This window comes from Bufo bufo, chromosome 4, assembly GCF_905171765.1.
Source record: "Bufo bufo chromosome 4, aBufBuf1.1, whole genome shotgun sequence".
In the NCBI taxonomy this organism is placed as follows: domain Eukaryota; kingdom Metazoa; phylum Chordata; class Amphibia; order Anura; family Bufonidae; genus Bufo; species Bufo bufo.
The window spans coordinates 28,871,528-28,899,340 of record NC_053392.1 but is presented as its reverse complement, the minus strand read 5'-3'; the positions used below and the strand labels follow the sequence as shown (position 1 = coordinate 28,899,340).

The following is a 27,813-nucleotide window of genomic DNA, read 5'->3' as shown; positions in this document are numbered from 1 at the left end:
GGTGCGTTTCCTATTCGTCTGCTAGCAGCTATTCATGAGGTTCCGTTCGGAGTTTGGAGCATTCCCTTGTATGCCGTTACAGTGACCCTTAAATTACATGTTCTGTAGTGGTGGTGACCCCCTAGAATACATGTTCAGGAGTGGTGGTGACCATTAGATTACATGTCCTGGAGTGGTGGTGATCCTTACATTACATGTTTTGGAGTGGTGGTGACCATTAGATTACATGTTTTGAAGTGGTGGTGACCCCTAGAATACATGTTCTGAAGTGGTGGTGACCCTTAGATTACATGTACTGGAGTGGTGGTGACCCTTAGATTAAATGTTCTGGAGTGGTGGTGACCCTTAGATTACATGTCCTGGAGTGGTGGTGACCCTTAGATTACGTCTCTTCGAGCAGTGCCATCTATAGATTACATGTTCTGGAGTGGTGGTGACCCTTAGATTACATGTTCTGGAGCAGTAGTGACCCTTAGTTTACATGTCCTGGAGTGGTGGTGACCCTTAGATTACATGTTCTGGAGTGGTGGTGACCCTTATATTACATGTCCTGGAGCAGTGCCCCCTATAGATTACATGTTCTCAAGTGGTGGTGACCCTTAGATTACATGTCCTGGAGTGGTGGTAACCCTTAGATTACGTCTCTTCGAGCAGTGCCATCTATAGATTACATGTTTTGGAGTGGTGGTGACCCTTAGATTACATGTCCTGGAGCAGTGCCCCCTATAGATTACATGTTCTGGAGTGGAGTTATGGTGACCCTTAGATTACATGTTCTGGAGTGGAGTTATGGTGACCCTTAGATTACATGTTTTAGAGTGGTGGTGACCCTTAGTTTACATGTCTTCGAGCAGTGCCCCCTATAGATTACATGTTCTGGAGTGGTGGTGACCCTTAGATTACATGTTCTGTAGTGGTGGTGACCCCCTAGAATACATGTTCAGGAGTGGTGGTGACCCTTAGATGACATGTCCTGGAGTTGTGGTGACCCTTAGATGACATGTCCTGGAGTTGTGGTGACCCTTAGATGACATGTCCTGGAGTTGTGGTGACCCTTAGATGACATGTCCTGGAGTTGTGGTGACCCTTAGATTACATGTTCTGGAGTGGTGGTGACCCTTAGATTACATGTTCTGGAGTGGTGGTGACCCTTAGATTACATGTTCTGGAGTGGTGGTGACCCTTACATTACATGTTATGGAGTGGTGGTGACCCTTAGATTACATATTTTGGAGTAGTGTTGACTCTTAGATTACATGTTCTGGAGTGGTGGTGACCCTTAGATTACATGTCCTGGAGCAGTGCCCCCTATAGATTACATGTTCTGGAGTGGAGTTATGGTGACCCTTAGATTACATGTTCTGGAGAGGTGGGGACCCCCTAGAATACATGTTCTGGAGTTGTGGTGACTCTTAGATCACATGTTCTGAAGTGGTGGTGACCCTTAGATTACATGTTCTGGAGTGGTGGTGACCCTTAGATTACATGTTCTGGAGTGATGGTGACCCTTAGATTACATGTTCTGGAGTGATGGTGACCCTTAGATTACATGTTCTGGAGTGGTGGTGACCCTTAGATTACATGTTCTGGAGTGGAGTTATGGTGACCCTTAGATTACATGTTCTGGAGTGGTGGGGACCCTTAGATTACATGTTCTGGAGTGGAGTTATGGTGACCCTTAGATTACATGTTCTGTAGTGGTGGGGACCCCCTAGAATACATGTTCTGGAGTTGTGGTGACTCTTAGATCACATGTTCTGAAGTGGTGGTGACCCTTAGATTACATGTTCTGGAGTGGTGGTGACCCTTAGATTACATGTTCTGGAGTGATGGTGACCCTTAGATTACATGTTCTGGAGTGGTGGTGACCCTTAGATTACATGTTCTGGAGTGATGGTGACCCTTAGATTACATGTTCTGGAGTGGTGGTGACCCTTAGATTACATGACCTGGATCAGTGCCCCCTATACACTCACCTAAAGAATTATTAGGAACACCTGTTCTATTTCTCATTAATGCAATTATCTAGTCAACCAATCACATGGCAGTTGCTTCAATGCATTTAGGGGTGTGGTCCTGGTCAAGACAATCTCCTGAACTCCAAACTGAATGTCAGAATGGGAAAGAAAGGTGATTTAAGCAATTTTGAGCGTGGCATGGTTGTTGGTGCCAGACGGGCCGGTCTGAGTATTTCACAATCTGCTCAGTTACTGGGATTTTCACGCACAACCATTTCTAGGGGTTACAAAGAATGGTGTGAAAAGGGAAAAACATCCAGGATGCGGCAGTCCTGTGGGCAAAAATGCCTTGTGGATGCTAGAGGTCAGAGGAGAATGGGCCGACTGATTCAAGCTGATAGAAGAGCAACGTTGACTGAAATAACCACTCGTTACAACCGAGGTATGCAGCAAAGCATTTGTGAAGCCACAACACGCACAACCTTGAGGCGGATGGGCTACAACAGCAGAAGACCCCACCGGATACCGCTCATCTCCACTACAAATAGGAAAAAGAGGCTACAATTTGCACGAGCTCACCAAAATTGGACTGTTGAAGACTGGAAAAATGTTGCCTGGTCTGATGAGTTTCGATTTCTGTTGAGACATTCAAATGGTAGAGTCCAAATTTGGCGTAAACAGAATGAGAACATGTATCCATCCTCTGATGGCTACTTCCAGCAGGATAATGCACCATGTCACAAAGCTCGAATCATTTCAAATTGGTTTCTTGAACATGACAATGAGTTCACTGTACTAAAATGGTCCCCACAGTCATTAGATCTCAACCCAATAGAGCATCTTTGGGATGTGGTGGAATGGGAGCTTCGTGCCCTGGATGTGCATCTTTAAATCTCCATCAACTGCAAGATGCTATCCTATCAATATGGGCCAACATTTCTAAAGAATGCTATCAGCACCTTGTTGAATCAATGCTACGTAGAATTAAGGCAGTTCTGAAGGCAAAAGGGGGTCCAACACCGTATTAGTATGGTGTTCCTAATAATTCTTTAGGTGAGTGTAGATTACATGTTCTGGAGTGGTAGTGACCCTTAGATTACATGTTCTAGAGTGGTGGTGACCCTTAGATTACATGTTCTGGAGTGGTGGTGACCCTTAGATTACATGTTCTGGAGTGGTGGTGACCCTTAGATTACATGTTCTGGAGTGGTGGTGACCCTCAGATTACATGTTCTGGAGTGGTGGTGACCCTTAGATTACATGTTCTGGAGTGGTGGTGACCCTTAGATTACATGTTCTGGAGTGGTGGTGACCCTTAGATTACATGTTCTGGAGTGGTGGTGACCCTTAGATTACATGTTCTGGAGTGGTGTGAACCTTAGATTACATGTTCTGGAGTGGTGGTGACCCTTAGATTACATGTCCTGGAGTGGTGGTGACCTTTAGATTACATGTTCTGGAATGGTGGTGACCTTTAGATTACATGTTCTGGAGTGGTGGTGACCCTTAGATTACATGTCCTGGAGCAGTGCCCCCTATAGATTACATGTTATGGAGTGGTGGTTACCTTTAGATCACATGTTCTGTAGTGGTGGTGACCTCCTAGAATACATGTTCAGGAGTGGTGGTGACCATTAGATTACATGTTTTGCAGTGGTGGTGCCCCTTAGATTACATATTTTGGAGTGGTGTTGACTCTTAGATTACATGTTCTGGAGTGGTGGTGACCCTTAGATTACCTGTTCTGGAGTGGTAGTGACCCTTAGATTACATGTTCTGTAGTGGTGGTGACCCCTTAGAATACATGTTCAGGATTCAGGACTGGTGACCCTTAGATTACATGTCCTGGAGTGGTGGTGACCCTTAGATTACATGTTCTGGAGTGGTGGTGACCCTTAGATTACATGTCCTGGAGCAGTGCCCCCTATAGATTACATGTTCTCGAGTGGTGGTGACTGTGGCAAAACTAACCTCGCCACTGGGTTTTGGAGGGGCCTGGTTGCCAGCCTCTTGCCCCAGGATTATGGGCCCTCTCATCAGCCCATGCTAAACTAAAACCCCATGGTGATTTGACTGTGTTTGTGGCATCTAAACGCTGTTTGGATATTTTGAGCGCTGAGATCCAAGCCATCTGGGGATATGTTAAATGTCTATGTTACTGTAATGGTTGGGACATTGTATATTTAAATAGTGATGTCTGTCCTATTGTCCCCACGTGTGTATTGGCGATTTCCTTTTGTCCTGAGAGATAATTGAATTACTCCTCGGTTGTCTCCAGGACAGAAGACATTGTGTATTCTCCTGCCTGTGATAATTACATCAACCCATTGTGTCACAGGCAGAGGGGAGGATTTTGTGTGGGAGTGTTTTACTATATTGTACGTGTTTATTGGTTGTTTTTACAAAACCCTGTGGGTGGTACTAATGTGTAACAATGTTATATAAGATCAATAAACGCACAGCTCTGGGTGACCACTGCTTGACCCTCAACACGGAGCCTCGTCTCGTTTTTGGGGGGATTCACTGTATGCTGTTAGAGACTGATTGCTAGGAGTGTAAGCCGCTTGGGTGCGTTACCTATTCGTCTGCTAGCAGCTATTAATGAGGTTCCGTTCGGAGTTTGGAGCATTCCCTTGTATGCCGTTACAGTGACCCTTAAATTACATGTTCTGTAGTGGTGGTGACCCCATAGAATACATGTTCAGGAGTGGTGGTGACCATTAGATTACATGTCCTGGAGTGGTGGTGATCCTTACATTACATGTTTTGGAGTGGTGGTGACTATTAGATTACATGTTTTGAAGTGGTGGTGACCCCCTAGAATACATGTTCTGAAGTGGTGGTGACCCTTAGATTACATGTACTGGAGTGGTGGTGACCCTTAGATTAAATGTTCTGGAGTGGTGGTGACCCTTAGATTACATGTCCTGGAGTGGTGGTGACCCTTAGATTACGTCTCTTCGAGCAGTGCCATCTATAGATTACATGTTTTGGAGTGGTGGTGACCCTTAGATTACATGTCCTGGAGCAGTGCCCCCTATAGATTACATGTTCTGGAGTGGAGTTATGGTGACCCTTAGATTACATGTTCTGGAGTGGTGGTGACCCTTAGATTACATGTTCTGGAGTGATGGTGACCCTTAGATTACATGTTCTGGAGTGGTGGTGACCCTTAGATTACATGTTCTGTAGTGGTGGTGACTCCCTAGCATACATGTTCAGGAGTGGTGGTGACCCTTAGATTACTTGTTTTAGAGTGGTGGTGACCCTTAGTTTACATGTCTTCGAGCAGTGCCCCCTATAGATTACATGTTCAGGAGTGGTGGTGACCCTTAGATTACATGTTCTGGAGTGGTGGTGACCCTTAGATTACATGTTATGGAGTGGTGGTGACCCTTAGATTACATATTTTGGAGTAGTGTTGACTCTTAGATTACATGTTCTGGAGTGGTGGTGACCCTTATATTATATGTCCTGGAGCAGTGCCCCCTATAGATTACATGTTCTCAAGTGGTGGTGACCATTAGATTACATGTCCTGGAGTGGTGGTGACCCTTAGATTACATGTTCTGGAGTTGTGATGACTCTTAGATTACATGTTCTAAAGTGGTGATGACCCTTAGATTGCATGTTCTGGAGTGGTGGTGACCCTTAGATTAAATGTTCTGGATTGGTGGTGACCCTTAGATTAAATGTTCTGGAGTGGTGGTGACCCTTAGATTACATGTCCTGGAGTGGTGGTGACCCTTAGATTACATGTTCTGGAGTGGTGGTGACCCTTATATTATATGTCCTGGAGCAGTGCCCCCTATAGATTACATGTTCTCAAGTGGTGGTGACCATTAGATTACATGTCCTGGAGTGGTGGTGACCCTTAGATTACATGTTCTGGAGTTGTGATGACCCTTAGATTACATGTTCTAAAGTGGTGGTGACCCTTAGATTGCATGTTCTGGAGTGGTGGTGACACTTAGATTAAATGTTCTGGATTGGTGGTGACCCTTAGATTAAATGTTCTGGAGTGGTGGTGACCCTTAGATTACATGTCCTGGAGTGGTGGTGACCCTTAGATTACGTCTCTTCGAGCAGTGCCATCTATAGATTACATGTTTTGGAGTGGTGGTGACCCTTAGATTACATGTCCTGTAGCAGTGCCCCCTATAGATTACATGTTCTGGAGTGGAGTTATGGTGACCCTTAGATTACATGTTCTGTAGTGGTGGGGACCCCCTAGAATACATGTTCTGGAGTTGTGGTGACTCTTAGATCACATGTTCTGAAGTGGTGGTGACCCTTAGATTACATGTTCTGGAGTGGTGGTGACCCTTAGATTACATGTTCTGGAGTGATGGTGACCCTTAGATTACATGTTCTGGAGTGGTGGTGACCCTTAGATTACATGTTCTGGAGTGATGGTGACCCTTAGATTACATGTTCAGGAGTGGTGGTGACCCTTAGATTACATGTTTTAGAGTGGTGGTGACCCTTAGATTACATGTCTTCGAGCAGTGCCCCCTATAGATTACATGTTCTGGAGTGGTGGTGACTCTAAGATTATTTGTTTTGTAGTGGTGGTGACCCTTTGATTACATGTCCTGGAGCAGTGCCCCCTATAGATTGCATGTTCTGTAGTGGTGGTGACCCCCTAGAATACATGTTCAGGAGTGGTGGTGACCCTTAGATGACATGTCCTGGAGTTGTGGTGACCCTTAGATGACATGTCCTGGAGTTGTGGTGACCCTTAGATGACATGTCCTGGAGTTGTGGTGACCCTTAGTTTACATGTTCTGGAGTGGTGGTGACCCTTAGATTACATGTTCTGGAGTGGTGGTGACCCTTAGATTACATGTTCAGGAGTGGTGGTGACCCTTAGATTACATGTTCTGGAGTGGTGGTGACCCTTAGATTACATATTTTGGAGTAGTGGTGACTCTTAGATTACATGTTCTGGAGTGGTGGTGACCCTTAGATTACATGTTCTGGAGATGTGGTGACCCTTAGATTACATGTTCTGGAGATGTGGTGACCCTTAGATTACATGTTCTGGAGTGGTGGTGACCCTTAGATTACATGTTCTGGAGCGGTGGTGACCCTAAGATTACATGTTCTGGAGCGCTGGTGACTCTTAGGTTACATTACATGTTCTGGAGCGGTGGTGACCCTTAGATTACATTACATGTTCTGGAGTAGTGGTTACTCTTAGATTACATGGCCTGGAGCAGTGCCCCCTATAGATTACATGTTCTGGAGTGGTAGTGACCCTTAGATTAAATGTTCTGGAGAGGTGACCCTTAGATGACATGTCCTGGAGTGGTGGTGCCCCCTATAGATAACATCTTTATTGAAGTGCTCTTGAGAATTGACCCCATAGGTAAAATGACCCCGTGAGTGGCCCCCATAGACGGCGTCGTCTTCCGTACAGGGTTTCCTGCTTGGCCCCTGTTTCCTGAGAGACGTTTGGTTGCAGCAGTGAATCATGGGTTGTGGTGGGCTGCGGTGAGTCCAGTGATGGTGAGAACCTAGGAGGAGGTGGAGGAAACCAGAAGCTGTATCCTGGAGATTACACTGCTATCCATCCCTGGGGTCACCAGTCTCTCTCCTGACATTACCAGATTTATGGACTTCTACCTCAGTGTAGTCTTTGTAAGAGGTTCAGAAACTGCCTCCTTGTCTTCTTAGACCCTGCAGAGGAGAGTATTATCATAAAGCACCTGGAGGAACTACAACCCTCAGCATCCACAGCCCTGCTGCATCCCTTGCTGTGCTGTTCTCAGGCAGAGTTGTCAGATGATTGGGGTCCCCCAGGCCTCATGTCAGGGGCTGGATGAGCTGGAGGGTCCTGGCCTGTGATTGGCTGGAAGTTTCCTGCAGGTCTGGAGGGTGGGGGAGGGGAGCTCTGGACTAGTGCGGGCTCCTTCCAGCAGCAGCAGAAGCAGGCGCCTGGCTGGCACTGACAGCATGGGCAAGCACAGGAGGGCAGTGGGCACAGCTCAGGTGCAGTATACATCTTCTGGGCTCTGCTGCTAGCCCCTGGGCATTCCACACTCAGGGTGGGGCTGCAGGGGAGGGGCACATATCAGGAGTGCACTTGTCTACATACAAGTGTGGCTCCTAGATGTCTGCAACCAGGTGTCCAGGACTCCAGGGGCCCCTTACGAAGATTACAGGGCCCCTGCATAGACTGATTGCAGGGGTCTAAGACAGTGCTGCTCTGCAGCAACATGTGCGTGCTCCGTGCACTACCTCAATGCTGCCACCAGAGGGGGCAGGTGTACAATACACGGTCAGAGCAGGGAAGGCTGATTACTGGTTATAGACACTGTAATATTATATAGTGAGGATTCTATACTGTATAATGTAATATATATGATGAGTATTATATAGTGAGGATTATATACTGTATAATGTAATATATATGATGGGTATTATATAGTGAGGATTATATACTGTACAATGTAATATATCATCTGATGGTTGTTATTATACAGTGAGGATTATATACAGTATAATGTAATATATAGTGAGGATTATATTCTGTATAATGTAATATATATGATGGGTATTATATAGTGAGGATTATATACAGTATAATATATATGATGGGTATTATATAGTGAGGATTATATACTGTATAATGTAATATACAGTACAGACCAAAAGTTTGGACACACCTTCTCATTCAAAGAGTTTTCTTTATTTTCATGACTATGAAGGCATCAAAACTATGAATTAACACATGTGGAATTATATACATAACAAACAAGTGTGAAACAACTGAAAATATGTCATATTCTAGGTTCTTCAAAGTAGCCACCTTTTGCTTTGATTACTGCTTTGCACACTCTTGGCATTCTCTTGATGAGCTTCAAGAGGTAGTCCCCTGAAATGGCCTTCCAACAGTCTTGAAGGAGTTCCCAGAGATGCTTAGCACTTGTTGGCCCTTTTGCCTTCACTCTGCGGTCCAGCTCACCCCAAACCATCTCGATTGGGTTCAGGTCCGGTGACTGTGGAGGCCAGGTCATCTGGCGCAGCACCCCATCACTCTCCTTCATGGTCAAATAGCCCTTACTTTCAAAGTTTTCCCAATTTTTCGGCTGACTGGCTGACCTTCATTTCTTAAAGTAATGATGGCCACTCGTTTTTCTTTACTTAGCTGCTTTTTTCTTGCCATAATACAAATTCTAACAGTCTATTCAGTAGGACTATCAGCTGTGTATCCACCTGACTTCTCCTCAACGCAACTGATGGTCCCAACCCCATTTATAAGGCAAGAAATCCCACTTATTAAACCTGACAGGGCACACCTGTGAAGTGAAGACCATTTCAGGGGACTACCTCTTGAAGCTCATCAAGAGAATGCCAAGAGTGTGCAAAGCAGTAATCAAAGCAAAAGGTGGCTACTTTGAAGAACCTAGAATATGACATATTTTCAGTTGTTTCACACTTGTTTGTTATGTATATAATTCCACATGTGTTAATTCATAGTTTTGATGCCTTCATAGTCATGAAAATAAAGAAAACTCTTTGAATGAGAAGGTGTGTCCAAACTTTTGGTCTGTACTGTATGTGATGGGTATTATATAGTGAGGATTATATTCAGTATAATGTAATATTATATAGTGAGGATTATATACTGTATAATGTAATATATATGATGGGTATTATATAGTGAGGATTATATACTGTATATAATGTAATATATCATCTGATGGTTATTATATAGTGAGGATTATATACTGTATAATGTACTGTGGAGCAGCATCATGCCTGGTAGATGCCAGCTAACACAATAAGCTGCATATATTTGGGGGGTATTTCGGTCTTCGTCCTTTACTGAACCCGTTTCTGGTTTTCCCCACAGGCTGAAAAGAAGCAGCAGCTGGTCGCTGTGATAAACGCCATGGAGGAGACGGTGTCCGGAAATCCACAGAAAGAAGAGGAGAGCACGCCGCCGGCCTCCCAGCAGCCCACTGACCCTGCCTCCCCCACCGTGGCCACCACTCCTGAGCCTGTGGTGGCCGATGCCGTAGACAAGAACACCTCTAAGTTAGCAGATGACGAGGCAGAGTACGAGGTGAGGGGATGATGAGAGCTGTAGTACTTACTGCCTGCACGTATCACCAGAGATTAGAGCCCACTCTTGTATCCTGCATAGGATGGGCGCGGCTTTGGCATCGGGGAGCTGGTTTGGGGAAAGCTTCGAGGCTTCTCCTGGTGGCCGGGACGCATCGTGTCATGGTGGATGACTGGACGGAGCCGGGCGGCTGAGGGGACACGTTGGGTCATGTGGTTTGGAGATGGCAAGTTTTCAGTGGTGAGTATCTTCATGAGGCCATCTCTGACCATGTGACATGATGTGGGTGATGATAACGTTATAATCTCCGGTCAGGTCTGTGTGGAGAAGCTGATGTCGCTCAGTTCCTTCGCAAACACCTTCCACCAGGCAACATACAGCAAGCAGCCAATGTACAGGAAGGCCATCTATGAGGTCCTACAGGTGAGCAGACCCCACCGCAGCCTGCCTGAATCAGACCCCCTGCCTGTACCACTCACAGCTCCTACCAAGAATCAGACCCCCTGCCTGTACCACTCAGACCCCCTGCCTGTACCACTCACACCTCCTACCAAGAATCAGTCCCCCTGCCTGTGCCCCTCACACCCCTACCAAGAATTAGACCCCCTTCCTGTAGCACTCACACCCCCACCAACAATAAGACCCCCTGCCGGTGCCATTCACACCCCCGCCAAGAATCAGACCCCCTGCCTGTGCCCCTCACACCTCCTACCAAGAATCCAGTCCCCCTGTCTGTGCCCCTCACACCCCTGCCAAGAATCAGACCCCCTTCCTGTGCCCCTCACACCCCTGCCAAGAATCAGACCCCCTGCCTGTGCCCCTCACACCCCCACCAAGAATCAGTCCCCCCGCCTGTGCCATTCACACCTCCTACCAAGAATCAGACCCCCTGCCTGTACCACTCACACCCCCTACCAAGAATCAACCCCCCTGTCTGTTCCCCTCACACCCCCACCAAGAATCAGCCCCCCGTCTGTGCCCCTCACCCCCCCCCCCCCCCGCCAAGAATCAGACCCCCTGCCTGTACCACTCACAGCTCCTACCAAGAATCAGACCCCCTGCCTGTACCACTCACACCTCCTACCAAGAATCAGTCCCCCTGCCTGTGCCCCTCACACCCCTACCAAGAATTAGACCCCCTTCCTGTAGCACTCACACCCCCACCAACAATAAGACCCCCTGCCGGTGCCATTCACACCCCCGCCAAGAATCAGACCCCCTGCCTGTGCCCCTCACACCTCCTACCAAGAATCCAGTCCCCCTGCCTGTGCCCCTCACACCCCTGCCAAGAATCAGACCCCCTTCCTGTGCCCCTCACACCCCTGCCAAGAATCAGACCCCCTTCCTGTGCCCCTCACACCCCCACCAAGAATCAGTCCCCCCGCCTGTGCCATTCACACCTCCTACCAAGAATCAGACCCCCTGCCTGTACCACTCACACCCCCTACCAAGAATCAACCCCCCTGTCTGTTCCCCTCACACCCCCACCAAGAATCAGCCCCCCGTCTGTGCCCCTCACCCCCCCCCGCCAAGAATCAGACCCCCTGCCTGTACGACTCACACCCCCTACCAAGAATCAGACCCCCTGCCTGTAGCACTCACACCCCCGCCAACAATAAGACCCCCTGCCGGTGCCCCTCACACCCCCACCAAGAATCAGACCCCCTGTTTGTGCCATTCACACCTACCAAGAATCAGACCCCCTGCCTGTGCCACTCACACCCCCTACCAAGAATAAGACCCCCCTGTCTGTTCCCCTCACACCCCCACCAAGAATCAGCCCCCGTCTGTGCCCCTCACACACACCCCCCCCCCCCGCCGCCAAGAATCAGACCCCCTGCCTGTACGACTCACACCCCCTACCAAGAATCAGACCCCCTGCCTGTACCACTCACACCCCCGCCAAGAATCAGACCCCCTGCCTGTAGGACTCACACCCCCTACCAAGAATCAGACCCCCTGCCTGTGCCACTCACACCCCTTACCAAGAATCAGACCCACTGCCTGTGCCACTCACACCCCTTACCAAGAATCAGACCCACTGCCTGTTCCCCTCACACCCCCTACCAAGAATCAGTCCCCCTGCCTGTACCATTCACACCCCCGCCAAGAATCAGACCCCCTGCCTGTTCCCCTCACACCCCCTACCAAGAATCAGACCCCCTGCCTGTTCCCCTCACACCCCCTACCAAGAATCAGTCCCCCCGCCTGCGCCCCTCACACCCTTTACCAAGAATCAGACCCCTTGCCTGTGCCCCTCACACCCCCTACCAAGAATCAGACCCCCTGCCTGTGCTTCTCACACCCCCGCCAAGAATCAGACCCCCTGCCTGTGACACTCACACCCCTTACCGAGAATCAGACCTCTTGCCTGTGCCCCTCACACCCCTTACCAAGAATCAGACCCCCTGCCTGTGCCACTCACACCCCTTACCGAGAATCAGACCCCTTGCCTGTGTCACTCACACCCCTTACCAAGAATCAGACCCCCTGCCTGTGCCACTCACACCCCTTACCGAGAATCAGACCTCTTGCCTGTGCCCCTCACACCCCCTACCAAGAATCAGACCCCTTGCCTGTGCCCCTCACACCCCCTAACAAGAATCAGACCCCTTGCCTGTGCCCCTCACACCCCCTACCAAGAATCGGACACCCTGCCTGTGCCCCTCACACCCCCTACCAAGAATTAGACCCCCTGCCTGTGCCCCTCACACCCCCTAGCAAAAATCTGACCCCCGCCTGTACTCCTGGCACCCCGTACCAAGAATCAGACCACCTGTCTCCAAAAAATTAGACCCTGCCAGTGCCAAGAATGAGACCCCCCACCTCCAAAAAATGGGATCCTGCCTGTGTTCCTCATACCCCCTGCCAAAAATGACACCTCCCCTCTATAAAATGATACCGTCTCAGTGCACTGCCATCTTCTGGCCAGTCTTTCCATCAGCCGGTCATGCGCAGAGGCAGAGCCTACAAAGCTGTGTCTGTATGTCATCACTCTTGACACTCCGTAAGCTCTTCCTGGCAACCAATCACATTGAGACAACCCTCCCGCCAGGCTGAGTATTTGATCAGCATCATGCAGCCCCTACTAATCTGCGAGTTATCATGTCATGCTGGGACTTGTAGTTTCTCAGCAGCTGAAGAGGCACAGGCTGCAGATCACTGACGTACATATATCACTGACCCCCAGGAGCGCTGACGCAGAACTGTGCCTGCAGCTCTGGATGTGACTGGAGTATAAAATCAGTACATTGTCAGTAGTGGGGGGACTCGCCGGGATCACACCCACCCTGTTTATCCGTCCTGTAGGTGGCCAGCACCCGAGCCAGGAAGGTTTTCCCATCATGCCCTGAGAATGACGAGAGCGACACCTCCAAAGCTATAGACCTGCAGAACAAGCAGATGATAGAGTGGGCGTTGGGGGGCTTCCAACCATCAGGACCCAAAGGACTGGAGCCCCCAGAAGGTAAGGGGGTGTCTGTGGGAGATGGCTGCATGAGGGGCGAGCAAATGAGCCTAAAATATCAGAAAGAGTAGTGATTAAAGTGCTGCCCCCTAGTGTCCAACCTAATGATCTGCACTGCAACACACTGCACTCCTATTAACCCCTTCAGGACATTTTTTGCATGAGGGGCAAGCACTTTATGTGGTGATAACTTTAAAACGCTTTTACTTATCCAAGCCATTCTGAGATTGTTTTCTTGTCACATATTGTACTTCATGACACTGGTAAATTTGAGTCAAAATAGTTCATTTTTATTTATACAAAAAATACCAAATTTGCCAAAAATATGGAAAAATTAGCAATTTTCAAAATTTTTATTTCTCTGCTTTTAAAACAGATAGTGATACCTCCTAAAATAGTTACTACTTTACATTTCCCATATGTTTACTTCATGTTTGGATCATTTTGTAAATGACATTTTCTTTTTTTGGGACATTAGAAGGCTTAGGCGGGCGTAGCGTGTGAGGGCTGGATAGGATGCGGGTGCTTCGTGGGAAAATGCGCAATTTTTCTGCGCGAGTGCAAAGCATTTTAATGCGTTTTGCACGCGCCTGAGAAAAATTGGCATGTTTGGTACTCAGACCCAAACCCGGACTTCTTCACAGAAGTTCGGGTTTCGGATCGTTGTTGTGTAAATTAGATTATTTTCCCTTATAACATGGTTATAAGGGAAAATAATAGCATTCTGAATACAGAATGCTAAGTAAATTAGAGATGGAGGGGTTAAAAAATAATTAAACTCACCTCATCCACTTGTTCGCGCAGCCCGGCTTCTCTTCTTTTTTCTTCTTTAAGGACCTGGGAGAAAAGGACCTTTGGTGACTTCACTGCGCTCATCACATGATCCATCACCATGGTGATGGACCATGTGATGAGTGCAGTGACGTCACCAAAGGTCCTTTTCCTCCCAGGTCATCAAAGAAGAAGAAAGAAGGCGAGCCGGGATGCGCGAACAAGTGGATTAAGGTGAGTTTAATTTTTATTTAATTTTTTAACCCCTCCATCTCTAATTTACTTCGCATTCTGTATTAGGAATGCTATTATTTTCCCTTATAACCATGTTATAAGGGAAAATAATAAAGATCGGATCCCCATCCCGATCGTCTCCTAGCAACCGTGCGTGAAAATCGCACCGCATCCGCACTTGCTTGCGGTCGTTTGCAATTTTCACGCAGCCCCATTCACTTCCATGGGGCCTGCTTTACGTGAAAAACGAACAATATAGAGCTTGCTGCGATTTTCACGCAACGCACAAGTGATGCGTGAAAATCACAGCTCATGTGCACAGCCCCATAGAAATGAATGGGTCCGGATTCAGTGCGGGTGCAATGCGTTCATCTCGCGCATTTCACCCGCGCGGAAAACTCGCCCGTGTGAAAGAGGCCTTAGGCTATTTTCACACTAGCGGCAGGGGCCTCGGGCAGGCTGTTCCGGCTGGTGAACAGCCTGTTGGATCCGTCCTGCCGCTAGTTCACGTGTGCCCCCGGACTGCCGCTCCGTCCCCATTGACTATAATGGGGGCCGAGTTCCGGCAGCGCACGGCGAGAGAGAGGCAGCTGGACTAAAACTGCTGCATGCAAGTCCCCTGCCGCTAATGTGAAACTAGCCATAGAAGTTTAGAAGCAAATCATGAAATTTTTCAGAAAATTTCCAAAACCCACTATTTAAGGACCAGTTCAGGTCTGAAGTCACTTTGTGAGGCTTACATAATAGAGACCACCCATAAATGACCCCATTTTAGAAACTACACCCCTCAAGGTATTCAAAACTGATTTTAAAAACTTTGTTGATTTTACATTTTAATCCATTTTTTCCAGTAGCAAAGCAAGGGTTAACGGCCAAACAAAACTTAATATTTATTGCCCTGATTCTGTAGTTTACAGAAACACCCCACATATGGTCATAAACTGCTGTACGGGCACACGGCAGGGCGCAGAAGGAAAGGAACGCCATATGGTTTTTGGAAGGCAGATTTCACTGGGATAATTTTAAGTTGCCATGTCACATTTGAAGACCTCCTGATGCACCCCTAGAGTAGAAACTCCAATAAAATGACCCCATTTTGCAAACTACAGGATAAGGAGTCAGTTTTGTTTGTACTATTTTAGGGTGCGTATTATTTTTAGTTGCTCTATATTACACTTTTTAGATTAATATTTTTAGTGAGGCAAGGTAACAAAAAATAGCTGTTTTGGCACCGTTTTTATTTTTTGTTTTTTAGAATGTTCGTTTGACCGGTTAGATCAGGTTGTATTTTTATAGAGGAGGTTGTTACAGACGCGCAATACCAAATATGACTTTTTTTTGTTTCAGCTTTACATAATAAAGCATTTTTGAAAAAAAAATTATTTTTTTGGGCGACTTATATAGGGGCTAATTTTTTTCGATATGAGATGACTGTTTGATTAGTACTATTTTAGGGTGCATATGACTTTTTGATCGCTTGATATTACACTTTTTGTGATGCAAGTTGACAAAAATGGCTTTTTTGACACTTTTTATATTGATTTTATGGTGTTCATCTGAGGGGTTAGGTCATGTAATATTTTTATAGAGCCGGTTCTTACAGTCGCGGAGATACCTAATATGTCTACTTTTTAAAATTTATTAAATAAAGTTTTACACAATAACAGCATTTTTTAAACAAAAAAAATCATGTTTTAGTGTCTCCATAGTCTGATTACCTTGGGTAGGGTATGATTTTTGCGGGATGAGATGACGGTTTTATTGGCACTATTTTGGGGTGCATGTGACTTTTTGATCGCTTGCTATTACACTTTTTGTGATGTAAGGTGACAAAAAATGGTTTATTTAGCACAGTTTTTATTTAAATTTTTTTACGGTGTTCATCTGAGGGGTTAGGTCATGTGATATTTTTATAGAGCCGGTCGATACGGACGCGGCGATACCTAATATGTATACTTTTTTTTTATTTATGTAAGTTTTACACAATAACAGCTAATTTAAAATAAAAAAAATGATGTTTTAGTGTCTCCATATTCTGAGCCATAGTTTTTTTTATTTTTTGGGCGATTGTCTTAGGTAGGTTCTAATTTTTTTGCGGGATGAGATGACTGTTTGATTAGTACGATTTTGGGGTGCATATGACTTGATCACTTGGTATTACACTTTTTGTGATGTAAGGTGACAAAAAATGGCTTTTTTGACACGGGTTCTATTTATTTTTATTTTTTTACGGTGTTCACCTGAGGGGTTAGGTCATGTGGTATTTTTATAGAGCAGGTTTTTACGGACGCGGCGATACCTAATATGTCTATTTTTTTTTTTACATTTAACACAATAGAAGCATTTTTGAAACAAAAAAAAAATCATGTTTTAGTGTCTCCATAGTCTGAGAGTCATAGTTTTTTATTTTTTGGGCGATTGTCTTAGCGAGGGGCTTATTTTTTGCGGGGTTTGATTGGTACTATTTTAGGGTACATACCGTATTTTTCGCCCGATAAGATGCATCGACCCATAAGACGCACCTAGGTTTTAGAGGAGAACAATAAGAATTTTTTTTTTTTTTCATTAGATCTCAGATCAGGCCAGCAATCAGACTCCCAATGTTAATCAGACATCATCTGACAGCCCCAATGTTAATAAGCCCCTTAATCAGACCTCAGATCAGACCCCCAATGTTAATAGGACCCCAGTAAGACCTCAGATCAGACCCCCATGCCTCAGATATTCCCCCAGTGCCATTTCAGATATTCCCCCAGTGCCATTTCAGATATTCCCCCAGTGCCACAGAGTAAATAAAATAAGAAACCCACTTACCTCTCCTGCTCCTGGACGACGACGCTACTCACCTCCAGCGCGCTCGGTCTTCCTCCTCCTCTGTCTGCTGTGCTGTGACCCGGCGTGCACAGCGTGAGGTCACAGAGCAGCCATTGCACAGCCGATAGCGGAGGACCAGGAAGCGGTGAGTACAGAGCCTTCACCAAAATGGAAACGCTTCATTAGTATTTGCCCCATAAGACATAGGGGCATTCCCCCCCCCCCCCCCCCCCCCCCACTTTTGAGGGAAATAAAATGCCTCTTATGGGGCGAAAAATACGGTACTACTTTTTGATCATATGATATTACACTTTTTGTGGTGAAAGGTGAAAAAAAATTTCTTTTTTTAGCACAGTTTTCATTAATTTTCTTTTTTACGGTGTTGACCAGACGGGGTGGATCATGTGATATTTTTATAGAGCAGGTTGTTACGCACGCGGTGATACTTAATATGTATTACTGTCTATTTTTAACAATTTTATATGTCTCTTTTTATGGAAAAGGGTTTTTTTTTTATTTTATTGAACCTTTTATTTATTTTTTATTGTTAAAAAACACTTTTATTTCACTTTTAATAAAAAAAAAATTGTCCCACTATGGGACTTTAACATTACAGGGTCTGATCCCTGTTTCAATGCAGCAGAATACATCTGTATTGTACTGCATTGACTATCCGTGTATTACATAGTGTAAAGCTAGTGTCACATTAGCGGCAGGGGACCGCGGGCGGTGAACAGCCTGTCGGATCCATCCTGCCGCTAGTTCACGTGTGCCCCCGGACTGCCGCTCCGTCCCCATAGACTATAATAGGGGCTTGGGCGGAGTTCCGGCAACCACACGGCGAGAGGCAGCCGGACTACTGCATGCAGTACTTTTAGTCCGGCTGCCTCTCGCCGTGCCGCCGCAAAAAAGTAGTAAAATGTAAAAAGAAACTATATGTATTTGGCATCACTGTAATCTTACTGATCCAGAAACTAAAGACATTATGTTATTTATACCGAAAAATGAACGCCGTAAAATTTATAACATAAAAACGCAGTGGCAGTATCGCTGTTTTTCCCATCTCCCTCCCAGAAAGAGTTAATAAAAGTTAATCAGAAAGTTATGTGTACCCCAAAATGGCGCCATTAAAAACTACAACTTGTCCCGCAAAAAACAAGCCCTGATACAGCTATATAGATGGAAAAATAAAAAAGTTATAGCTCTTGGAACACGACGAGGAAAAACGGAAGTAAAACGCTTGGTCAGTAAGGCCCAATACAGGCTGGTCACTAAGGGGTTAAGAAGAGGTGCTTTGAAAATTATTTTTCAGCTGTCCAGTGTCAGTAAAACACGGAAAGCAAAAAACAGACCCAACACGGATCCTTCACGGATGTACCGCTGACCACCTGCTCACGGATTTGAGCACGGACACGGAGATGTGAATGAGGCTTTATTTTGGGTTAAAATAATTTTTTCAGTTGGTCTGTATTAAAAACGTTCAGGCATTTCTAAGATACATGGGTTAAAAATTTCTTTGAATCCCATCATCTGACGGCTCATGTCTAGCTCTGATCTCCTCACCTCATAAACACTTATTGAGATATACGAGTGGATTTAAAGAAAACAGAAAGTGACAGCCTCAGAACAGACTGATTTTTAACCCTTTCACCTCAGAAACGGCTAAACATTTTTAATAAAGACCAATTGAAAAAAAAAAAAGATTTTTTAGTCCAGAATGAGTAAAATGCCATCATAACAAAAATTGCCCCAAAGGTGTGCATAGCCTTTAATCTGTTAACCATTTAGAGCCCGGGGCCTTGTATGACTGTGGCTAGGGCTAACGGGGCCACCTTTTGGTGTGTTCAGGACTCGCCCTTTACCTCCCTCTCTTTATCATTTCCAGAGGAACGCAACCCATACAAAGAGGTCTACACAGAGATTTGGGTAGAACCAGAAGCTGCCGCCTATGCCCCTCCCCCTCCCGCTAAGAAACCACGAAAAAGCACAGAGAAGCCCAAGGTCAAAGAAATTATCGATGAGCGAACTCGAGGTACGTCTGAGGGGCCACGCCCCCGTGTAATGATCTGTGCACAGAGTATGTTGTGGTGCATTATGAGGGATCTACCGCTTATACTGTGCAGCAAGCAGAGATAGAGCTCATCTCCCTCAATGCAATGCAGCAGAGCTCAGCGACAGAGGAGCGTCTGCCGGCAGGGTGGTGAATGCACACACTTTGCTGCCCTCTACTGGTCCAGTGCTGTAGTGCGTGGCTGAAGATGTAGTGTTTGTAATGCAGTCGCTTTGCTGACCTCTAGTGGTCTAATCTGAGCTGTGGTGCAATATGGGAGATGTAGAGTTTAGGAAGGGCATGGACTATAGTCTGATATACACTGCTCAAAAAAATAATGGGAACACAAAAATAACACATCCTAGATCTGAATTAATTAAATATTCTTCTGAAATACTTTGTTCTTTACATAGTTGAATGTGCTGACAACAAAATCACACAAAAAAAAATAATGGAAATCCAATTTTTCAACCCCTGGAGGTCTGGATTTGGAGTCACACTCAAAATTAAAGTGGAAAAGCACACTACAGGCTGATCCAACTTTGATGTAATGTCCTTAAAACAAGTCAAAATGAGGCTCAGTAGTGTGTGTGGCCTCCACGTGCCTGTATGACCTCCCTACAACGCCTGTGCATGCTCCTGATGAGGTGGCGGACGGTCTCCTGAGGGATCTCCTCCCAGACCTGGACTAAAGCATCTGCCAACTCCTGGACAGTCTGTGGTGCAACGTGATGTTGGTGAATAGAGCGAGACATGATGTCCCAGATGTGCTCAATTGGATTCAGGTCTGGGGAACGGGCGGGCCAGTCCATAGCATCAATGCCTTCGTCTTGCAGGAACTGCTGACACACTCCAGCCACATGAGGTCTAGCATTGTCTTGCATTAGGAGGAACCCAGGGCCAACCGCACCAGCATATGGTCTCACAAGGGGTCTGAGGATCTCCTCTCGGTACCTAATGGCAGTCAGGCTACCTCTGGCGAGCACATGGAGGGCTGTGCGGCCCTCCAAAGAAATGCCACCCCACACCATTACTGACCCAATGCCAAACCGGTCATGCTGGAGGATGTTGCAGGCAGCAGAACGTTCTCCACGGCGTCTCCAGACTCTGTCACGTCTGTCACATGTGCTCAGTGTGAACCTGCTTTCATCTGTGAAGAGCACAGGGCGCCAGTGGCGAATTTGCCAATCTTGGTGTTCTCTGGCAAATGCCAAACGTCCTGCACGGTGTTGGGCTGTAAGCACAACCCCCACCTGTGGACGTCGGGCCCTCATATCACCCTCATGGAGTCTGTTTCTGACCGTTTGAGCAGACACATGCACATTTGTGGCCTGCTGGAGGTCATTTTGCAGGGCTCTGGCAGTGCTCCTCCTGTTCCTCCTTGCACAAAGGCGGAGGTAGCGGTCCTGCTGCTGGGTTGTTGCCCTCCTACGGCCTCCTCCACGTCTCCTGATGTACTGGCCTGTCTCCTGGTAGCGCCTCCATGCTCTGGACACTACGCTGACAGACACAGCAAACCTTCTTGCCACAGCTGGCATTGATGTGCCATCCTGGATAAGCTGCACTACCTGAGCCACTTGTGTGGGTTGTAGACTCCGTCTCATGCTACCACTAGAGTGAAAGCACCGCCAGCATTCAAAAGTGACCAAAACATCAGCCAGGAAGCATAGGAACTGAGAAGTGGTCTGTGGTCACCACCTGCAGAACCACTCCTTTATTGGGGGTGTCTTGCTAATTGCCTATAATTTCCACCTGTTGTCTATCCCATTTGCACAACAGCATGTGAAATTGATTGTCACTCAGTGTTGCTTCCTAAGTGGACAGTTTGATTTCACAGAAGTGTGATTGACTTGGAGTTACATTGTGTTGTTTAAGTGTTCCCTTTATTTTTTTTTTGAGCAGTGTAGTAAAAAAATATCTATACGGTGTATATATAGTGTGTATATATAATGATCCACCGCGTTGACTTAATGCTGCCACCTAGTGGCCTGTGTCGCCCCTGCTGCGATACACTGTGGGTGATGTGGTGCATCTAAACACAATAGTCTTGCGAAATCTGCCACCGTGCAATACAGTGGGGCGCAGTGAATTATAGGATCAGGCCATGGGGGGGGAGGGGGGTCCCAGGTCTGGATTTGGCGAGATGAATTGATCCCCTCTTGTGATAAATCTTCCTCCATGTTTTTGCATTTTGCAGAGAGGCTGGTCTATGAGGTGCGTCAGAAGAGTCGCTCCATCGAGGGTGAGTGCGGAGAAGTATCGTCTGTTTACGTTTTCATGCATTGGGTGTGAGCTGATGTAAGGGTCATGTGATCACCCCTCGATGACGTCATCGGTCAGCCCCGGGCTCTATTCTGTAGTGGTTGTCACAGTTATAAATATTCTGTTACAATGTGGCCCCCGGCCTCCGATTATAGGGGCTGTGCCTGCAGGGAGCACACTGTAGGGCAGGCAGGGGGTGTGAGCTGATGTAAGGGTCATGTGATCACCCCTCGATGACGTCATCGGTCAGCCCCGGGCTCTATTCTGTAGTGGTTGTCACAGTTATAAATATTCTGTTACAGTGTGGCCCCCGGTTATAAGGGCTGCAGGGGGCGTGTCCTGGGACAGACATATTATCTTCTGCGTTGTGGTTGGACAGAGATAATTCCGTGTTTCTATTTCCAGATATCTGCATCTCTTGTGGCAGTTTGAATGTTACTCTGGAGCATCCCTTATTTATTGGGGGAATGTGCCAAAACTGCAAGGTAAAGTCCAAAAAGACCATTGGGAAACATAGAGAGGATACTTGATGATGAGCAGAGGAAACTGTCAGTAAGGACAAAGCTTATCATGTGGGAAGGATGCGGGAAGCTATCATTAAGAATAGAGCGCTATGCATTATAGAGGGGAAGCTCTGATGTGGGAAGGAAACTGTCAGTAAGGACAAAGCTCGGCATATTAGAGATGTGGGAAGGAAGAGCCTGATGTACTAGAGAGGAGAGGCTCTGATGTAGCAGGGAAACTGTCAGTAAGGACAAAGCTCGGCATATTAGAGATGTGTGAAGGAAGAGCCTGATGTACTAGAGAGGAGAGGCTCTGATGTAGCAGGGAAACTGTCAGTAAGGACAGAGCTCGGCATATTAGAGATGTGGGAAGGAAGAGCCTGATGTACTAGAGAGGAGAGGCTCTGATGTAGCAGGGAAACTGTCAGTAAGGACAGAGTTCAGGGTGTTGGAAAGGATTCGCTCTTATTCGTCAGTAAGACCTGAGCTTAGTGTACTGGACAGGAGAATGAGAGGACAATGAATTATGTCAGTAAGGAAACAGTCAGTGAGGACCTAGGACAGGGTCATTATACAGGGAGAGGATGATCGGTGAAGGAAACTATCAGTAAGTATAGAGACCAGTATGAGAAGAGAGGGGGCGCTTTATGTGCGAGTAGCTCCAGGTCATTACTCCATCAGCTTAGGGATCATTTGCATTTTTTTTCCAGAACTGCTTTTTAGAGTGCGCGTACCAGTATGATGATGACGGATACCAGTCGTACTGCACCATCTGCTGCGGAGGACGGGAGGTGCTCATGTGCGGCAACAATAATTGCTGCAGGTTAGATCAGTAATTCCAGGGGTTCAGTCTCCTTTCTGATGATGTGTGATATGTTCTCTGGTGAACTCGGAAACTGATTCTAGGATAGACAGGCTCCAGTCCTGGTGAGAACGTGATTAGTGGCTAGCCCTGGTGAGAACGTGTTTAGTGGCTAGTCCTGGTGAGAACGTGTTTAGTGGCTAGCCCTGGTGAGAACGTGTTTAGTGGCTAGCCCTGGTGAGAACGTGATTAGTGGCTAGCCCTGGTGAGAACGTGTTTAGTGGCTAGCCCTGGTGAGAACGTGATTAGTGGCTAGCCCTGGTGAGAACGTGTTTAGTGGCTAGCCCTGGTGAGAACGTGATTAGTGGCTAGCCCTGGTGAGAACGTGTTTAGTGGCTAGTCCTGGTGAGAACGTGTTTAGTGGCTAGCCCTGGTGAGAACGTGTTTAGTGGCTAGCCCTGGTGAGAACGTGATTAGTGGCTAGCCCTGGTGAGAACGTGATTAGTGGCTAGCCCTGGTGAGAACGTGTTTAGTGGCTAGCCCTGGTGAGAACGTGTTTAGTGGCTAGCCCTGGTGAGAACGTGATTAGTGGCTAGCCCTGGTGAGAACGTGTTTAGTGGCTAGCCCTGGTGAGAACGTGTTTAGTGGCTAGCCCTGGTGAGAACGTGATTAGTGGCTAGCCCTGGTGAGAACGTGTTTAGTGGCTAGTCCTGGTGAGAACGTGTTTAGTGGCTAGCCCTGGTGAGAACGTGTTTAGTGGCTAGCCCTGGTGAGAACGTGTTTAGTGGCTAGCCCTGGTGAGAACGTGTTTAGTGGCTAGCCCTGGTGAGAACGTGATTAGTGGCTAGCCCTGGTGAGAACGTGTTTAGTGGCTAGCCCTGGTGAGAACGTGATTAGTGGCTAGCCCTGGTGAGAACGTGTTTAGTGGCTAGCCCTGGTGAGAACGTGATTAGTGGCTAGCCCTGGTGAGAACGTGTTTAGTGGCTAGTCCTGGTGAGAACGTGTTTAGTGGCTAGCCCTGGTGAGAACGTGTTTAGTGGCTAGCCCTGGTGAGAACGTGATTAGTGGCTAGCCCTGGTGAGAACGTGATTAGTGGCTAGCCCTGGTGAGAACGTGTTTAGTGGCTAGCCCTGGTGAGAACGTGTTTAGTGGCTAGCCCTGGTGAGAACGTGATTAGTGGCTAGCCCTGGTGAGAACGTGTTTAGTGGCTAGCCCTGGTGAGAACGTGTTTAGTGGCTAGCCCTGGTGAGAACGTGATTAGTGGCTAGCCCTGGTGAGAACGTGTTTAGTGGCTAGTCCTGGTGAGAACGTGTTTAGTGGCTAGCCCTGGTGAGAACGTGTTTAGTGGCTAGCCCTGGTGAGAACGTGTTTAGTGGCTAGCCCTGGTGAGAACGTGTTTAGTGGCTAGCCCTGGTGAGAACGTGTTTAGTGGCTAGCCCTGGTGAGAACGTGTTTAGTGGCTAGCCCTGGTGAGAACGTGTTTAGTGGCTAGCCCTGGTGAGAACGTGTTTAGTGGCTAGCCCTGGTGAGAACGTGTTTAGTGGCTAGCCCTGGTGAGAATGTGTTTAGTGGCTAGCCCTGGTGAGAACGTGTTTAGTGGCTAGCCCTGGTGAGAACGTGTTTAGTGGCTAGCCCTGGTGAGAACGTGTTTAGTGGCTAGCCCTGGTGAGAATGTGTTTAGTGGCTAGCCCTGGTGAGAACGTGTTTAGTGGCTAGCCCTGGTGAGAAGATGTTTAGTGGCTAGCCCTGGTGAGAAGGTGTTTAGTGGCTAGCCCTGGTGAGAAGGTGTTTAGTGGCTAGCCCTGGTGAGAAGGTGTTTAGTGGCTAGCCCTGGTGAGAAGGTGTTTAGTGGCTAGCCCTGGTGAGAAGGTGTTTAGTGGCTAGCCCTGGTGAGAAGGTGTTTAGTGGCTAGCCCTGGTGAGAAGGTGTTTAGTGGCTAGCCCTGGTGAGAAGGTGTTTAGTGGCTAGCCCTGGTGAGAAGGTGTTTAGTGGCTAGCCCTGGTGAGAAGGTGTTTAGTGGCTAGCCCTGGTGAGAACGGTTTAGTGGCTAGCCCTGGTGAGAACGTGTTTAGTGGCTAGCCCTGGTGAGAACGTGTTTAGTGGCTAGCCCTGGTGAGAACGGTTTAGTGGCTAGCCCTGGTGAGAACGTGTTTAGTGGCTAGCCCTGGTGAGCAGGTAGTGTTTGTTCAATGTTTGACTTGGATCTCTCTTCTCCAGGTGTTTTTGTGTAGAATGTGTGGACTTGTTGGTGGGACCAGGTGCAGCTCAGGCAGCTATTAAAGAAGACCCCTGGAACTGCTACATGTGTGGACACAAGGGCATTTACGGGTTGCTTCGAAGGCGAGATGACTGGCCCACTCGTTTACAGCTCTTCTTCGCTAATAATCATGACCAAGAATTTGTGAGTATCTTCTCGTGGCTCCATTTCTTCTACCTCATGAGGCGATGCTGTGACTAAATGTTCTTCACTTGCCTTAAAGGAGCCACCAAAGCTTTATCCGCCTATTCCAGCCGACAAGCGGAAGCCTATCCGAGTACTGTCTTTATTTGACGGCATTGCTACAGGTGATCTTCTCGTTGTGTTATGGGGGTGGGTCTGAGGGTGACTACTGGATCTCCTCTCACTGGATCTCCTCTCTCCAGGTCTATTGGTGCTAAAGGATCTCGGGATCCAGATAGACCGATACATTGCCTCAGAGGTGTGCGAAGACTCCATCACTGTGGGAATGGTGCGACATACGGGCAAGATCATGTATGTGGGAGACGTGAGGAACATAACCCGCAAACATGTGAGTCCTAAGTGTCAGAAAAGTCTGATGCTGGAAACCATCAACAAGCTGCTGTCCTGCAGAGTGGTCGGCCCTGCTGTGACCTGCACAGTGGTCGGCCCTGCTGTGACCTGCACAGTGGTCGGCCCTGCTATGTCCTGCAGAGTGGTCGGCCCTGCTATGTCCTGCAGAGTGGTCGGCCCTGCTATGTCCTGCAGAGTGGTCGGCCCTGCTGTGACCTGCACAGTGGTCGGCCCTGCTATGTCCTGCGCAGTGGTCGGCCCTGCTGTGACCTGCGCAGTGGTCGGCCCTGCTATGTCCTGCAGAGTGGTCGGCCCTGCTGTGACCTGCACAGTGGTCGGCCCTGCTGTGACCTGCACAGTGGTCGGCCCTGCTATGTCCTGCAGAGTGGTCGGCCCTGCTATGTCCTGCAGAGTGGTCGGCCCTGCTATGTCCTGCAGAGTGGTCGGCCCTGCTGTGTCCTGCACAGTGGTCGGCCCTGCTGTGTCCTGCAGAGTGGTCGGCCCTGCTATGTCCTGCAGAGTGGTCGGCCCTGCTGGGTCCTGCAGAGTGGTCGGCCCTGCTGTGACCTGCGCAGTGGTCGGCCCTGCTGTGTCCTGCAGAGTGGTCGGCCCTGCTATGTCCTGCAGAGTGGTCGGCCCTGCTATGTCCTGCAGAGTGGTCGGCCCTGCTATGTCCTGCAGAGTGGTCGGCCCTGCTGGGTCCTGCAGAGTGGTCGGCCCTGCTGTGACCTGCGCAGTGGTCGGCCCTGCTGTGACCTGCGCAGTGGTCGGCCCTGCTATGTCCTGCGCAGTGGTCGGCCCTGCTGTGTCCTGCAGAGTGGTCGGCCCTGCTGTGTCCTGCGCAGTGGTCGGCCCTGCTGTGTCCTGCGCAGTGGTCGGCCCTGCTGTGTCCTGCGCACCCCACCAGTAACCTTCTTCTTTCCACAGATTGATAAATGGGGCCCATTTGACCTGCACAGTGGTCATCTCTGCTATTTCCTGCGCAGTAGTCGGCTCTGCTGTGTGACCTGCACAGTGGTCGGCCCTGTTATGTCCTGCACAGTGGTCGGCCCTGTTATGTCCTGCGCAGTGGTCGGCCCTGTTATGTCCTGCACAGTGGTCGGCCCTGTTATGTCCTGCACAGTGGTCGGCCCTGTTATGTCCTGCACAGTGGTCGGCCCTGTTATGTCCTGCGCAGTAGTCGGCTCTGCTATGTCCTGCACAGTAGTCGGCTCTGCTATGTCCTGCACAGTAGTCGGCTCTGCTATGTCCTGCACGGTCGGAGGCCCTGTTGTGTCCTGCACGGTCGGAGGCCCTGTTGTGTCCTGCACGGTCGGAGGCCCTGTTGTGTCCTGCACAGTCGGAGGCCCTGTTGTGTCCTGCGCAGTAGTCGGCTCTGCTATGTCCTGCACAGTCGGAGGCCCCACCGCTAACCTATTTCTTCTTTCCACAGATTGCTGAATGGGGCCCATTTGACCTGGTGATCGGAGGGAGTCCGTGTAACGATCTTTCCATTGTGAACCCGGCACGGAAAGGTCTGTTCGGTATGTGGTTCTGTGTGTATATGTAGGGCGGTGTTCACACCCCAGGCAGTGATGCTAGGGTGTACAGTGTGTCCCTCCACTAGTATAACGAGGCTTAACAACGCTGACACCTAGTGGCCTGTGTATGAAACTGCATGGCCCCTCTTTTTTATATGATCTGTGGGGCTTGTGCAGGTTTGTTACAGTGTTTCAGTCCAGACAATCCTCTGTGAGCTAAACACACCAGCAGCAAAAAAAAATCTCTCCTGTCCAGGATTTCAGTCTTTGGATGCAGCAAGAATGCTCCTATTCACTGACAGCAAGCAGAGTTTGGGACAGGTTGCAGCAATGATGTAACTGTGAAGCTTTATTTACAAAATGCATTCCTTGTACTTATTGTGTGAGGGACTTCAGGAGCAGCGTCATATCCTAGGAAAGCTGGGTGAAGAGCAATCTGGCTGCCACCACACATGGCGGCTTGTCATGGAGGCCATGTGTATTGTCACCCAGCTTTCCCAGGAACAGACAGAGCTCATGTACAGCCGCACAGGATTTCAGCGCCCCATATGTTGCTCATATGTTCTTT

The 27,813-nt window shown here is 48.0% G+C and overlaps 1 protein-coding gene across 12 annotated transcripts in view; it reads left to right on the top strand.

Moving 5' to 3' along the window:
• Nucleotides 1–27,813, top strand: part of DNMT3A (DNA methyltransferase 3 alpha) — a 152,662-nt gene that overhangs the window by 117,335 nt on the left and 7,514 nt on the right. For 11 of the 12 annotated variants that reach the window (XR_005778075.1, XR_005778077.1, XR_005778072.1 and 8 more), the window contains 12 exons: nt 9,820–10,032; nt 10,114–10,272; nt 10,348–10,455; nt 13,342–13,498; nt 19,203–19,349; nt 21,565–21,609; nt 22,035–22,114; nt 22,843–22,955; nt 25,152–25,335; nt 25,415–25,499; nt 25,578–25,723; nt 27,158–27,248. Coding sequence is in view for 1 of the 12 variants with exons in the window: in XM_040427017.1 (XP_040282951.1) it covers nt 9,820–10,032; nt 10,114–10,272; nt 10,348–10,455; nt 13,342–13,498; nt 19,203–19,349; nt 21,565–21,609; nt 22,035–22,114; nt 22,843–22,955; nt 25,152–25,335; nt 25,415–25,499; nt 25,578–25,723; nt 27,158–27,248 (1,528 nt within the window). In the remaining 11 variants the exon portion in view is untranslated. The remainder of the gene's footprint in view (nt 1–9,819; nt 10,033–10,113; nt 10,273–10,347; nt 10,456–13,341; nt 13,499–19,202; nt 19,350–21,564; nt 21,610–22,034; nt 22,115–22,842; nt 22,956–25,151; nt 25,336–25,414; nt 25,500–25,577; nt 25,724–27,157; nt 27,249–27,813) is intronic. The other variant, XR_005778076.1, reaches the window with a different exon arrangement.